General features: G+C 40.3%; 2 protein-coding genes across 4 annotated transcripts in view; one reads left to right on the top strand and one right to left on the bottom strand.

Annotated features, from left to right (window-relative positions):
• The window catches only part of LOC139147892 (GDP-mannose 4,6 dehydratase-like), an 83,981-nt gene that overhangs the window by 59,308 nt on the left and 8,434 nt on the right, over positions 1-16,239 (bottom strand). For both annotated transcript variants that reach the window (XM_070719111.1, XM_070719110.1), the window contains exons 2-4: positions 5,706-5,792; positions 3,702-3,746; positions 1,630-1,717 (exon numbers count right to left, since the gene is read on the bottom strand). In XM_070719111.1, coding sequence (XP_070575212.1) covers positions 1,630-1,717; positions 3,702-3,746; positions 5,706-5,792 — 220 coding nt within the window. The remainder of the gene's footprint in view (positions 1-1,629; positions 1,718-3,701; positions 3,747-5,705; positions 5,793-16,239) is intronic.
• On the top strand, positions 6,293-15,204 carry LOC139147893 (uncharacterized). 2 transcript variants are annotated; one of them, XM_070719112.1, is made up of 5 exons: positions 6,293-6,626; positions 9,561-9,758; positions 10,182-10,349; positions 11,406-11,575; positions 12,195-15,204. In XM_070719112.1, exons 1-5 carry the CDS (start codon positions 6,446-6,448, stop codon positions 12,522-12,524), a joined length of 1,047 nt encoding a protein of 348 aa, XP_070575213.1. In that variant the 5' UTR covers positions 6,293-6,445; the 3' UTR covers positions 12,525-15,204. The 2 variants fall into 2 exon arrangements, with proteins under 2 accessions (XP_070575213.1, XP_070575214.1); XM_070719113.1 differs by lacking the exon at positions 10,182-10,349 and having other exon boundaries at positions 6,335-6,626; positions 12,195-12,975.

Below are 16,239 nucleotides of genomic sequence, written 5' to 3'. Positions count from 1 at the left end.
TAACAATCTATGTCGGCAATGCCGGATAGGACCATGCTCAACTAAAACATCTTCTTCATCTTGCTACTCACTACCTCCCCCCCCCCAATCCCCAAAACATCCTGTGCAGAGGTCAAACCACACTATTGAGGACTCTGGGGTTCATAGTTTAGGCCTCGGGGGGGGGACAGAGCAGCTGCTGTAGAACTGAGACCGTACTCAGAATTTATGATGTGGAAACTGTCTCGGTGAGAAGACTGAACTTTCCTCTCATCTATTCCTTTCCACTGAATGGATGAGTGGTCGATCTCATTTTTGTGACTGCGCCACATTGAGACACTGCCATCTGAGTTCAGGTGGACACAAATCTCAACGCTCATTGTGATTTGGCTAGTGACAATTGGGATAGGTTTTCTCTCTCTGACTATCAGGAATCCATCAGATGATTAAATTTACAAAGACTGTGGCCTGGAACGATTGCTTAAAAAAATGAACATTATTACAGTACTGGGGCAATGCCTTTCTTTTCATAAGTAAGATCCCCTATACAGCAACAATAGTGTTTGGTGAATTGTCAATATTTGTACACCTACAGTTTTTAGTGTGAATGCATCATTATATCGCAATGATGTTCTGATTCTGCACGGTCAAGTATCTCTAAACATTTGTCTTGACCTCAAAACTGCTGCCTGGCCTCCTGCTCCTGGTTTTTTGAGCACAGAAAAAAATGGTAAAATTGTGTATCAAGAACATATCGGTTGTTTATCTTTAAGTTGGACTTCATTCATCCTAAGTACAGCCACAGCATAACCTACTTCACCACCAATCATGCCACAAATTAGTTACAACTCACCATTCAATCTCAAGGGAAGTCTTCCCTGGAAAAATGAAATTGCTACGTGAAGTTCAAAGTTCAAGTGCACTGAGGCCAGACAGTGTTTTGCCAATTTGCAGACCCCAAATTAAACTGTATAGATGGTGGACAAGGATCTGCATGGTGCCAGCATGGTCCTCTGCAAGACAGCCCGTGATAGCAAATGGCAAGAACTGTTTTATTCTGTAATCTGAGATTATGAATGAAAACCTAGAAGCATACTTTCACTTCCCGCTCCGTGGTGCAAATTGTAACCATAGAAAGTATAAGTTTCACATTTGATGGAAGAAATCTCGTATTATCAAGTGAAATGACACCAGCCATGTGCTCCGACGGATAAGTGGGATAGGTCATGCAAGGGTCATACTGTTGCCATTATTCCGGTTGCACTTAGCTAAAAAGCCTTTTGCAGCACAGCGGCGATCATCAGAATACAGATTTCCCTTTGCCATGTCTGAGACATACGTTGTACACGTACACAGAGTAACACTTTCTCTCATTTCCAAACAAAAATTCATATAAAGGTGGAATTTTTTTCACACTTTCCATATGCAAGAGTAGAAATGAAGCAGAAGTGAAGCTGTGACCAAACATTTCAGGTCTCGTCTGTGACTGATACAACGTTGTCTCTCTGCACGTAAAACACAGGCTGACCAAATTTGACACCTGAAGGTGATAACTTTGCTGGTTAACATCACAAAGTTTCAAGTCTGCTTTGTATGGGTGAATCAGCGATACTGACAAGCAGCAATGACAACCACCTCAAGATAACTTACCTCCCTGTTTGTGAGTCTTTGGATCGGCGTACAAATGTGCAATTCTGCCTGTATTAAATGTACTAGCTCTTCTTATGATACCATGCACCTATGGCAGAGAGAAAAAAATTCACAATGCTCATCATAATTAGGATAGTAAAGCTACACTGTCGCTGAAGATTTTTGCAATTTTGTAATGATTTTGGTTTCATACTAAAGTTATATCATGACATTGTGCTTGCTTAAAAATTTACATGTGTACTATCAGACTTGTGAGATGCATGGATAAATTCAAATCACCAGATAGATTTTTTTTCTTGCTGTGCTCATCCAAAATATGCCTGCCCATGCACAATGTAGTTGTTACAGATTTACAGATGTTCATATTGTTTGCTTGGCCCTTTTTCTAGCTTTTTTTCTAGCTCTGCTGACCCAATTACTTTGTCATGCCCTAGATTTTGAAATTTGAGCAGCGAGTGGTAAATTTGCATGAGCAAGAACACCGACCACAATGCAACAGTGACACATCATGGGGTCACGCCACTTAGTGATTGCTTTTTCATCACTTTTCTCACAGGCTGTTACAGTTCACAAAAACCGGGCTGAACTTGATTAAAAGCACATTTCAATCAACTGGCTAGTCTTTGTCTGCCAAATTCCATTTCATTCACTTGATACTTATCCATTCAATGTCCACCAATATTCTACATGTAGATGTTTATAAACATCAAAATTATACTTATTATTGGTACCCGTACTTGTTTCGACTTGAATTTTGTATATTTTTGGACACGTCATGGACACAAAAAAAGGCTCAAACGAATAGAAATAGGTGATAGCGGATTAATTAATATGCAAAATTTTTATTGGCTCTGATTACTTCAGGATCACAATCTGTGATTTATTTCCTGTGGACCTACACATGCCTGTACATGCTACCATGTAGTTGCTGTTATGTGTTTCATTCTATGCAACTTCTTAATTCTTGCTAAAAAATATTAAAATGAAATTGTGAGGCTGAGTGGTGTTTTGGATTCACAGGCTGCACGAGAAAATAGGTTAGACTATCGACAAGCACAATGTGTGCATGAAAAGAAAACCAAAATATCTGTCAAAACTAAATTTTACTGACAATGAAAACAGCAGCACTTTTAATTCCTAGTTTTCTAATATATCAGTTCAGTACAAAATGGCCAAAAAATTTGCAAAAATATCCCGCAGAAATATTTTTGGTTGTGTGTGAATGTTCATCCTGTAATTCCAAAATTAATTAAGATGAGATGATGTGAACTGATCTTTTGGAATGTATCCTCCCAAAATAGCTTTAAGTATTGTGAACTCCAAACAGCTTACAATATGACACCAGAAGAGTTCAGGGTCCTATTTGCACTAATACCACGGCGAATGTGACTTTCAGGAATATAAACTACAACAGGAAATCGTTTTGAGTAAACTGACAAAAAGTATTGCCAAATTGGCTGCATTTATACTTGACCCAAAGACAGCAGTATATTATACTACTGTCTGTGTTTTACTCATGAACACTAAAAAAAAATTATGAATGTCATTTACACCAAAAATATAACAACATGCATGTTGCACTCATACACGTAAACTGATGGGTATGGTACTTCACCAAGTTTCATATAAAAAATATTTTTTTATCTTGAGTCTGAGAGGATAGGGAGTTGTCATTGTTGGTACACTTTACCCTTTTCCATAAGGGTCGGGAGGGAATTGTAAGAAGAACATAAATGTGCTTGGACTTTGGGCTATACTACCATTGGTATCAAAATCAATGAAAACCAACCACGAATATTTGGTTTCATACATGGTGAATGACTAGCTACACTATTGACCACTGAAGTGACAGAGATGGAAACACATGACCGTATGTAAGTTCATTCCACATCTGAGAAATCTGTTCCTGTTCTTGTCCAGTATCTAGCCCTCCATTTTAAGTCATAACTACACAGTCTTTGATTCAAAAACCAAGGGCTAGATCTCATAGACTATTCACGTTCACACCTGTGTATTGATGTTGTCTAACTCACCTCAGAGAAAGACACCATCAAATCACACACTGCACTTACCTGGTACCCCTTTTCTATAAGAAATTCTGCCAGATAGGAACCATCCTGTGTGAAGAAACAATCAGGGAAGTTCAATATATACATTATGCTGACATAATGGTGACTATGGGTGCATTTTTCGGGAATATGCAAACACTGGTCTCCTAATGCACCTTTTCAGAAGCAAAGACCGCTGCCCATGAAACTCCCATCGCATACACCCCAGTGGTTTTGCTAATGTTCTGGAACATTGGTAAATGATCGATGGGAACCCCGGTAACATGTCTGCTGTTCCTAATTCTGATTGCATTGATATACCAAGGGGAACCCCGGTAACATTTACCATGGTACCGGCATTAACAAAAACACTGCACCCCACTCATCACGTTCAAACCACTCACACGTTCAATATGAAAACAGCACAAATCATCGCATTCACCCCACTCAAAAATTCACAAATCACAGACTTGAACCAAGTCTATAGGAAGCCATGTTTTATCATAATACACAAAATCTCTACACCAGGTTCCCCTTCCTACAGACAGATGCCAAACACTAATACAGACCTGCCAAAGCATTAACTTCTTCTTTCAATTCTCTCTATCTTTATCTCGGAATATTTCATATAGCACTTATCTATATATGCTTCAGCTCAGTCAGCCATACTGGGCTATACACTTTTGTAAAATGTTCAAATCAGAAATCCCTGCAAGAAAGCCTTGCCTCAAGGACAGTAGCTATCATCTACTATGTCCACTATTTCAAGTGTTCATTTTACATTTATGATATGATCTATCACACTTCATTTTAATTTGAAAAGAGTAACAAATTTTCAGAGATTAAACAAGAATTTTTCAATGACAAGCAATACATTAAAATCATATGGGAACTAAATCCAGTTTCTACCATACCGCGATAGGAATAAGTTTATAATTATAGCCTGTGTTATTTTGGAACTTAAAATGATTAGGAACATAGCCCCAGTTCTGAAGTCTCCTTGAAAGCATTGGCAACCAGAGGCAGGGGAAAGGTGGTGAAATCTACTGACTTCATACTGACCTTTAAACCCAGCAAGCTGCCGAATGATGAGGTCAGTTTCATATTATTTCCACGTTTCGGTGGGCATGTCTATGTTTGGAACATTGCTGAAGAACAAACTATTGTATTACATCGCATTGTTTTGATTATCATTAATGGTGCGTCGGCTCCTTCTGTTAGTCATTCCTACCTTGGTCTCACCAAGGAGGTAGCTACCTCCATGGTCTCACAGAATGGGAAAAGAATGCATCATTCATTGGCTTCTCAACAGTGCAAAGCAATGCACACGTCTATGTGTGATGGTGATCATGAAAGTAGTGCTGCCTCCATGGCGCGATCAGGGGATCGAGGTCTAGCATATTGGACTTCAACTGATAACTGATATGTTATTGAATGAAACACGATCTTATCGTCGATGGAGGGGACAGAGGAGCCCCCGCTGTCTTTCTCAAGCATTCGCCTGAGATTGAAGAGCTGACAGTGTATAGAGTCTAACATCTCCAGAAGAAAACGGAATTCATGATGAATTGGGGCTATATTTCATGCCATTTAAGCATTCCATCGTCAAGCTACCAACTAGCCAAAATCGCACTGTAACGGTTTGTGTACACAGCTAGTTAAGTTATGGGAGCACCTGTCACATGTTGCTCGCTTGGCAACTAGAAACTCTCAACTCTCATTCTGGATGCCACGTTGGCGAAAAGGCGTGATACGCTAAAATTGAAAAATCATAGAACGACCTTGTAAAACATCAATACTGTCGAATATGTCTAGCAGAAACAAACACTGTCCGCCGTAAGTTGACAACATAAAACTAAGACAGAGTGAATCACTGTAGCGGCGGCTGCAGTCAGAGTCACAGCAGATTAAGTTGAGTTGCGTATTAGCAACTATCGTATCATGTGGAACTTGTTTCGTAAGCAGGACACAGTGGAAACGTGCACACTAATGGAAAAACTTAGGACAGAACGTTTGTGTCCATCTTACCTGACCCGTAATACCAGTAATTAGGGCTACTTTTCTGTCCTTCCACGGATCTTCGCCGTTACTATTCTTCACAGCACCGGCAATTCCCTGAAACACCGCCATGTTTGAAAGAAAGAAAATATTAATATTTGGGGTCAGTGGTTGACCTCTAAGTTATTCAAGCTTTTGATTGGCTTTCAGAAAAGTTGAAAGGTTATTTTTAGGTCATTGATTGGTTGCCTCCCCTCCCCGCGGAAATTGCATGAAAGTAAATTACCGGCCTTATTTGATACTTAAGAAATGCTAATTGACTTGTTTTTATATCTGTTACACCACAAAATAATTGTCTTCGAATGAATCAGATTTCTAGTGGAAAACACCTGCAGGTACGTCAAACTACGCCAATTGAATGAACCAATAAGGAGGCACCACACAAACATGTCGGGACACTCGAAAGCTACATATTATTTGCATACGTAATTGCTGATAGTGGCGTCCCCGGCGAACATGTTCGGGCAAGCACGAACACGCTGCTATTTTTAGACGGTTAAAAGCTACGTCATCAAATCTACAGTATTACAATGAGAAAATTAGGAATGCAACCAATGAGAAAATAGCTTTGCCGGCGCCCAGCCGCTTGGTGCATAATGAGCAAAACAAGTTCATTCATGAGACGAGACAGCGAAGCATGAATCGTAGAAATGTCCCGGCAGTTCTTTTACAATGTTACTCCGGGACACACACGCAATATTTGATACAGCATGGACGAGGCGGACAGCGCGATCGCTAGCTTTCTCGAGCCGTTGGATTTGATGCAATATTTGGAAGTTTTCCAGACGAAGGGGTACGACAAGGAGCTGGATATTTGCAACTTGACCCACAACGACCTGGACGAACTGGGGATTACGGACGACGACCACCGGGGAATGATTCTTGACGCAGGTAAGTTAATGAACTTGAATCCGTCCGGTTTTTGATTTTGTCTTTTTAAATGCCCAGGAGATAAAGAGTCCGGGAAAGATCGCACGGAGTAACGTATTCGCCTCTCGGTTACTCTTCAATTGCACAGCGGCATACGCGGTACGCGTTGCCTCCGCTATGTGGGGAATCCCCGAGCGCGTATAACAATGACCTTGCGTGCGCATTGAATCCACGGCCAGTTATACGATGCTAATTTACTAATATTGAGGATGTATGCTCGAAGTTTGCACCAGTTACTTCTGATAACAGTTATGATTATGGTGTGTCTAGAAATTTTTGTCGTAATTTCCCGATGTGTTTAGGGGACCCGTTTGTCCAAGAAACGTGTTTGTTTTCTTTTTAACCGTGTCGTCGCAGCCTTCGAGATTCCGTTGGCCTCTACATTTTCACGTCTTGTACCGTGAACACATGGAGGGCAACGCGTTCTTCTAAAGTTAAACCATACTTAGACTGCCTGCTCCAATGTCTATGGTCAGACGGCGTTTACGGAATAACGGTAAGCACATAACTGCACGGAAACGAAATACGGAAATACAAATTACAAGAACCAAACGATTTCTCGAAATTTAGCGAATGATTGACGTGACATTCGACTATTTTTGCCGTATAATTTCCGCGTACGTGGTCCCGTCATGTAAAATGACTTACCGTTTTGAATAGCAATTTGCCGATGTGACTTTTCACCTGCAGACCATAGCAGCACCAGGGGAAAAGTTGCCGACTGATTTTAATTTCTGGGAATAGCTGTTGCAGGGGCATATCGCCCATAACATCATGAGAATCTGACGTTTGTGATATCATGGATTTTTACATCCATGGTGATATACAGTCTGGACAATTGGAAGTGTGAAAATTCTTAGTGTTCTTATTGCAGTCATTCGTGGAGTGACCGTGTTTTTAGCCAAGTTTATCCTAGTAGCCTATAAGGAAATGTATTTTCTAACCGTTAACCTTACTGCCTTGTTCGCATAACCCAAATTGGTAGATGACTAAATTAATAGACCCGCGGTTCTTGCAAATCATAAAAGCTCCGGTGAGTTCTTCGATCAGTAAGGCGGAGCACCCTTGACTGTTTTGCAAGTGTCGGTAGGTGTTGGGATGATTAAAAGTTTGAGCTTTTTCCACATTCAGTTTGAATCGCAGAAACATTTGTGTCACTCTTCTAACAATGCTATCATTCTCTTCCTGGAAATACACTCATGGTAATAAATGAAAAATCCCTGCTCGGGTGAATTCAACCTCCATTTTTCGATTTCAGGTCGCCGGTGGTGTTTGGAAAATTTCGCTTTGTTTCTTTTCATTTTCCGCAATTTCATTGATCTGAATCACTCTTGTTTACTTCATGACAGCAACTGGGTATTTTACCGCGATACACGGAGTCATGTCATTGTCGGTGTTTTCCGATCGCAGTCTTAGTAATCCTAACAAGACTGCAAGCCACAATGAAACCATGCCCCCTTCTGTCCGCGGGCATTTGACAACAACTGACTGTGTACGGTGATTTATATATATTCATGCGGTGTAATTGTTGTATTGCACCGTACCAGTCAACCTGCCATATACGGGGCGAGGGATTCCCCTTTCTGTCCGAGCCAGACGGGGCCGCGGGGTCAAGATGCACCCAGCCTTTCAGCTGGTCGCGTGACCTATTCGCGTTTGTAAAATTTGTCTGGTCCCCATTCTCTTGAACACCAATTCTCAAGCCTTTAAGTCATTCGCCCCCGTCGCAAGTAGGTCATCCTATTGTCACTTTTAGGTCCTTTCCAAATTTCGATATGAGTCTGTTCCAGCGACGCTGGCCATGGCCTGCCATGGCAAGTCAACATCGAAACTGGGCGTGATGTATGACGTGGGTGTCGTCGTTGAAGTTAATTAATCGTGCGTGTCCAATATTTGGAAGGAGGTCGTTTGTAACATTGATAAGTTATTGCTTGCGATCCGAGTAAGCCACGTTAGGATATGTCGAAGAAATAAGGAGTTGCAAGACTGCACGAAAGAAACCTACTTTCTATGATAACGCACTACTTGTTTTTGAGTTTACGGGTATTCTCCCAGGGTAAACAACACGCGAACATTATACAATTGTAGGGCCACACGAGGCGAGCCAGCCGATACGCCCACGGATCTGATCGTGGACGCGACGCGACCCCACTGCACTGCCCACCGAATTTTGTGCACGTCGGACAGAAGCTGACCTGGAAATCAAACACTGGGCATAATGGAAGACTCGCATTTTTGTCGCATTAACTAAGATGGGTCGATAAAAATATACTATGATGACGTCTGTGTTTGCGATTCGTAAAAAAAACAAAGTATTACGGTCAGATCATCCCTAATATATGTGGGAACCCATCTCAAAAAAAGAAGATATACGACTTTATATGGAGTTGCGGTCCTTATCTTTGTTTTTTTACTGGGGTGGGGGTTAACCGCTGGTGTTTTTCCTGCAAGTCATTCAATTCTCACAGTAATATATTATTACTATCAATCCATGATTCGAACAGGTATGTGATAACAACACGTGGTTGAAAATACCCCCTAAACAGGACAGGACGATTCGTGACATACAAATATATAATTAATGCAGATTCATAAATATCTTGCAAATATGAAAGAATACCGCAAAAACTGAGGGGAAACGAGCGCCTATTTGCCTTTCATCATCATACAAAGTCTCAAAAGAGTTTGAAGTGCTGTCTGTCTGTCGAGCTATAGCTATTTGTCTATACACAAACACACACACATATACATACATATATATATATATATATATATATATATATATATATATATATATTGTTGTCTATATGTCGATTTTAGTATCGATACACTTTTTTCATAAAGGACGTATACCAATATCCTTAATTTCTCTGTTCTTTCCTTTTTGTCCTGCAGCTGAACATCACGAATTATCTGACGTATACAGGGTCTATCAGTTCTTGAAGGAATATGAACTCGACTACTACTACAAGCACTTCATCGCCTGTGATTACACCACTCTTGATAGCATATCTCGGATGATCGTTGATGAAGACAGTTTAGACGATTTAGAAATCACACTGCCCGGCCACAAAAGAAGACTCCAAGTAGCCGGTAAATATGATTTCCGATTTCCGCTCTGGGCTTCCGTCCCTTTATGCTTTTCAATACAAATTTTCCGTCCCTTTATGTACTATTCATAAAGTTTCGTATATTTCATCGAACTGATCGGCACGTTTGGACTTGTTTTACCGTTGTATTTATTTTCTCACTAGCGATTATTGGGTTTGGTCGGGTGGCCGGTCGCGCTTCTCCAACTTCCGCCTGGGGGAAACACGTTATGACAACTTACCGCACGTGTCCGCCACGCTTTTGTGCCCCACTTAATAGACTACGCCAAATTCAGCCATATTTCGTTCGGAAACGACATTCTCCTCTAAATAAAAGAAGGCGGTCAAAGAACAAAGACAAGCACGACCATCGATACCGTCACAGATAGCCAATTCACTCTCTTTGTGCTCTCTCCTCTGTCGATAGTCTCAAGTCTACGGAAGAGGCGGCGGACAAGCGAGACTGAACCCGAGTCTCCGGTTGCTATTGGGTACTGGGGAAAGCCAACGGCACTGGTTGACGCTAAATACGACTTCATATGCCTGAAGTCGACGATCAAATCTACAAAACCCGACAAACCCACATTTAACCTCGGTAAGTATTCATATTTCGAACCGCGGTCACCAGAAACGAGACCGTGATCGAATGGAGATAATTAAAATCTAACCTGCAATCATAGGAGAATTCAAATACTTCACAAAAATTCGTCCTGTATCAGCCGGCTGTCTGTTCTGAATGGAGGGTGCGCGGGACTGGTGGGGAGGGGCACAGCAATAGTAGCCACCGAATTCCATACAATGCCGACATATTACGAGCTGAATTTACGTGTTCCCATTTCAATGGTTCTGTACCTCTAGAGTGACCTTCGGGTCTCTCGCCGGGGCAAGTGTTGAAGTTTAACTCGACACCATACGTTATTTTCTCTCGGGTCATTTCCTTCAGTGACCTTTTTACAAAGTTCGACTGCTTTCCTTTTTGACGTTCCACCTTTCTGCGTCGAAAACTTCGCTTATCTTAAGCGGAAAAAGAGTAGAAAAATATATGTTTGTTTCAAAGTACGTTAGCGTCAGGTGTTTTTTTGAAAAGAGTTTGAGTGTCTCGGCCTCAATTGAAATTATATTTTTAGACCGAAGAGTTCAATCGGGTATGTGTAATCAATAGACGAGCTCCATATTTTGTGTCTACGTCTCAAAGAACAAGCTTCGACATGAAATATACATGCATATATTACAATGCTTGGATTTCTTGGGTTTTCAAAGATGAATTGGCGCAGAATGCGTCATTTAATTAATAACAAAAACACAAATAGTATTGGCCAGCGATGACAACAACAACGAATTCAGGAAGGAAACGAAAACGACAATACAAAATTCATATCATCTCACCTGCGAAATTTAAATTTTAGGGAACGTCCGAGAGAAACAATGAATAAATTGAAACGCGTAAAAAACACTGTACTGAACTCTGTAGCTGTGTTGTGCTGTACTGTAATGTAAATGTATGTACAGTACCGTAACGTAATGTAATGTAATGAAATGTAAGTAGCCGTACCGGGATGTGAGTACAAGCAAGATAAAGGAAATCACGCTATGACGTAAGTACCACTCTTATAAGTTTCTAATTTATGATGCTTTTCGCTTAAAAACCTAGAATTTATGGTAGATTCCGGAAGTGATGTCGTGACTGTTCGTCAAGATATCCTGGACCAACTGGACCTGGAGTTGATAGGCACCATACAGAGCAGGGGTGTCCACGCCACGGTGGAGAAACAATTGTACAGGGCCGTGCTGGGAATTGGAAAGTTCGATATTGAAATTGAGGTAAGTTGATAAAACCCGCCATTATATTGAAAGAGCAGTTATGTTAGAGGGCATTCATCATGAGTCAACAGTTACACTCTGCTTGTATGATGTTGCCTAATGGTTTTGATCGTCTGCAACAACTTTGGTTGTAACTGATGTATATGAGGTTCGTGCACATTCATGTGTGAGATCCAATTCTATCACCACCGCCAATGTACGGTAAAGTTCTTTTCGATACGCAGTGCAACAAACGCGATGGTGGACCAGGCGCACACATCCATATAAACCACAACTAAACTGGGATTTGACCAAAGCTTGTGCATACGTCATTATTATTGAATAAAAATTAAGAAAAAGTTTCAGAAAAATTCCATTGTAGTTTTTTCGTATCATTGCTAGCGTGGAGCATGCGTGGCAATTAAAACTTGCACAGCAAAAGACAAAGTTCACACACTGATGGGAGATGGTGTAAAAATTGATCCCGTTCAAAAAACTTCCATAAACAAGCTTCAAAGAGCGTTTTGGGCGAAAGGTAAATTACATGTAATCCCCTTATGAACATGGAGTGATCTCATCAAAATAGCTGCTAAACCGTTAATAAAACCGCTAATATTATCACATTTTTATTTTCGCCAAGGTTATGGCGGAACCATACGAATCCATCGGCAACCGAGCTCTCAGGTACTTCCGTCATTTCATCGACCAGAGTCGCCACATCTGGCTCCAGCCCGAGGGTCACGACATCAGCACGTCGTCACTCAGCTCCTTCGGCGAGTCGCCACCTTCCGCGGCGGGAGCAGCGCCGCCTGGCACTTCAGCCGCCGGTAAGGAGTCGACGCCGCCAGGCCTGTCCAGGGTTGAAAGTAGCGGAGCCGCTCGCTTGACAGATGAAGCCAGCAGAAAAGGCGGACACGCAGAAGAAACTCCAAGAGAAAAAGACGGCGGGAAGCCACTCTCAAAATCATGATAGTCAGCTGAAATATTTCGAACTTTGTAAATACTGTACAGCAAAATAGTTTTTGAAACATTTCATTTTAAAAAATCAATCTTAAAAATATATTTATGTAGATAATATGAGAACAACCGGACTTCTTCTTATCCATTTTGTAAAAAGGAAGTTGTATTTATAAGAGATATTTTTAACAAAAGTGTACCTATGTTGGCAGAATTCTTATCCGACAATATTCAAAGATAATTAACATTCCATCTTGAATACATTTTATCTCGTATCTTTGAAAAAAATGTCTTCCCACTTGTGTCTTTATAACACGAGATTTTTATAGATTATTTTACAATAATTTGAATACACTGCCATTATTGCTAACATTTTGTACAATCAGAGTGGCTGGTCACATTTGTCTATGACAAAATCTGTAATGTTACAGTGCCTTATTTCCAGGTTTAGCTGTCTTCTCAGGAATAAAAATAAAAAAAAAATTAACTGAAATTCGCCTTCTTGTCAGTTGCCGTCAATATTACGCACAATGACAACCCCTAAAGGAAATTATTTTTAAAAAACCTTCAGTCCCGACGTTACCATGTCAACCAGTTTCGACCAGAGTTATCCTTTTGCGCATGCGCCAAACGAACTTTGTCAGGCATTTCTGGACATGTGTAGTCGGAAAAAACGCTTGGATGCGAAGCGTTGCAGCTGTTACAGCGCGTCCAGTGGAGTGACTGATAACGTTTACTCTCTGTTTGGAGGGCTCCAGTTCTGTCATTTGCAGGGAATTAATTCGCATTTCAATGCCAAATCTGGCCCACATGAAATTGTATCGAAAGAGAGCGAGCGTACTTTAGAAATGAGCCTTGAAACGAACCTTTTCAAACGTTTGCTTCGAATCGTCTCATGGAAGCTTTAAACCATTCTCCTTCAAAATGAAAATAAAAAATGGTGCCAAAGAAACAAATTCTTAATCCCTGATACCCTCCGATATTTGATATTTAAAAAATCTGCGATCCCTATGTTAACTCCATGGGGAAAATTAAAGTTTGGATTTTCTAAAGAGAAGCAAGATTGCATCATTAAACACTGTACCGATGTTCTTGTTGTTCCCCTCCAAATTTCATTCCAAATATCCATTTGCCTTGGTCAGTTTCCTTCTCAGTTTAAACAGGCCAATGTTGTCCCCGTGTTTAAATCTGGTCGTCAATCAGCTGTTGAAAATTACCGCCCAATCTCCTTGTTGCCTCTTTTTGCTAAGATCCTCGAGGCAGTTATTGTTCCTCATTTCTATCAACATATTAAACCAAATATATCCATCGACCAGCACGTATTTGTTAAAAACAGATCCACTACAACTAACTTAGTGGATTATGCAGATTTCATCTCTGTTTCACTGAACAATAAACAACAGGTAGATTCAATTTACACGGACTTTAGCAAGGCTTTTGACAGTGTCTGTCACACACTTCTCCTGTACAAAGCCGCCAAATTTGGTATATGTGGTAACCTGCATAGTCGGCTGGCTTCTTATCTTCATCTTAGACGACAGAGGGTAGTGTTTGGTAGTTGCTCGTCAAAATGGTATACTGCTTCGTCAGGTGTGCCCCAGGGTTCACTCTTGGGGCCACTACTTTTTGTAATGTTTATTAACGATATTTCACTGTTAGACATTTCTGCAAAGCTCAGCTTGTATGCCGACGATGCCAAGATCTATCGCACCATCACATCCCTCGCTGACTATGTCATGTCACAGCAAGATCTTGACAAATTTGCTCAATGGACAACAGGAAGCTGTCACCTAATATCAGTAAATGTAAATTTATCAGTTTTACACTTAAGAAAAGAGTCATTTCCTCTCTTGATTAGTCCATCAATGGTACTCCTCTTCAACGGGTCTCTGTTATCAAGGATTTGGGCATTTACCTTACTTCGAAATTTAATTATTCTTTTCACATCAATAACATTGTTTCTAGAGCCTTCAAATCTCTTGGTTTTATTAAGCGTCTCTGCCAGCCATTCAATGACATTTCAGCAATTATTTCTCTGTATTTTGTTTATGTAAGATCTATTCTAGAGTATGGCTCTGTTGTGTGGTCACCCCACCAGCAGGGCCGGTCAGAAAAAAGATTGACCGAGTACAAATTAAGTTTGTGAAATACATTTGTCGCAAACTCAATGTTCACTGCAGTAAACTTCAAAGTTCACTGCATTGTACTGCAGAATTCTGCACTTAGGAATTAAGTTACAAAATAGAAGACTAACCCTTGACATGTGCTTTTTATACAAAATAATCCATTCACATTATGATTCACCAAATATTCTAAATCAAATCTGCTTTTATGCCCCCAGTAGAAATTTACGCAAGAAACCCCTTTTTAAACTAGACTTGTGTTCTGTTAATTGCAGAAAATTCTCGACAGTGCCTAGATGCATGTCTGTTTTTAATGATATCTCTTTTAAATGTAATATAGATATTTTTCTACGCTGTGTAGTTTTAAAACTATTTCATCCAGTCATTTTAACAGCTCTCTTTTTCGATTCGTGTATTTTTTTTTCAATTTAATGTATCGTGTTACTTTTATGGTTGTCTTGTACATTTATTTTGTCTTGTGATTGTGTGACTTTTTTGTTTCACAGATCTGTTAGTGGGTTTGCCCGTTGATCTGTGTATCAAATAAAATTAAAAAAAAGACGTAAGAAACCTCTTTTACTCTACAATCTTTCAAAATGAGTCCACACGACCAACGTACGAGTGGAAGTATTGAGAAAAATGAATTTGAGAGCCCAAAAATCCGTCCCTGCACATGAAGAGATCTGATAATATTAGCATTATTGGATCGGATTTGTATCATTTCTCTTCCCTCGCAATAACGTGCACATCACAAAAGCCACTTTCGATGATGATTCGATTTGCATACTCGCCGCCGCATTGCCCGCTGTCAGGTCTGAATTAAAGGTATACATACTCAGTGTCACTACTTTTGTTCTAGAAAACAATTCATTTTCTGCTTCTCTCTGTCAGATGATATACTTGGTATTTTCTTTGCAAGCGCTATTACACGTTTTGTATATTATATGCAACGTTATTGCTGATAAATGAATTGATGTTTAAATTTGAATTCTGTCGTCCACACATAACATTGAACATAGCGTGCCGCAGCAGCAGTGTCGACAAGTTAAGCTGCAGTCATTTTCGACATGGCTATGCGAGTAAAACAAGATACTGGATTTATGAATGGAGCAAAAGTACAGGAAATACTTCAAAAGTAACGTTAACGCATTGTCAGGGTCAAGGCTATAAATGTCGCTTGCCTAGCCATATCATCTGATCGTCTGCGCAGTTGCAAGTCGCCGAATTTCAATTGAGCGAAACTGTATGATTTTAGTCTGATATGTACCAGTGATGTAAATAATTACAGTAACCGTTGAGGAGCCCCAACAGCTGTTTCGTAGGTTTTTTTTTTCAATTTTATTTGTATTTAGTTCAAACTATAGGCTCCTGCAACCAATTCTAACATCTGCATTATCTTCAAATATCAAAGAAAAAATGACTAAATGATCAAATTTACTTAATCATGTATTTTATGGCTTTCCTTATCGGTGGACATTACTCATAACATTTGGAGTAGCCCACGTGGATTGTTCCCACCACGCCAGCGCCTTCCTAGAGGGCCTTGTCCCGAGTTTGTTGTGAAGCACGCGATTGTGAAGAAAGACTGGCAAAGATGGACATTGC

This window comes from Ptychodera flava, chromosome 13, assembly GCF_041260155.1.
Source record: "Ptychodera flava strain L36383 chromosome 13, AS_Pfla_20210202, whole genome shotgun sequence".
NCBI classification, from domain to species: domain Eukaryota; kingdom Metazoa; phylum Hemichordata; class Enteropneusta; family Ptychoderidae; genus Ptychodera; species Ptychodera flava.
This window is presented reverse-complemented; position numbering and strand designations above follow the sequence as displayed.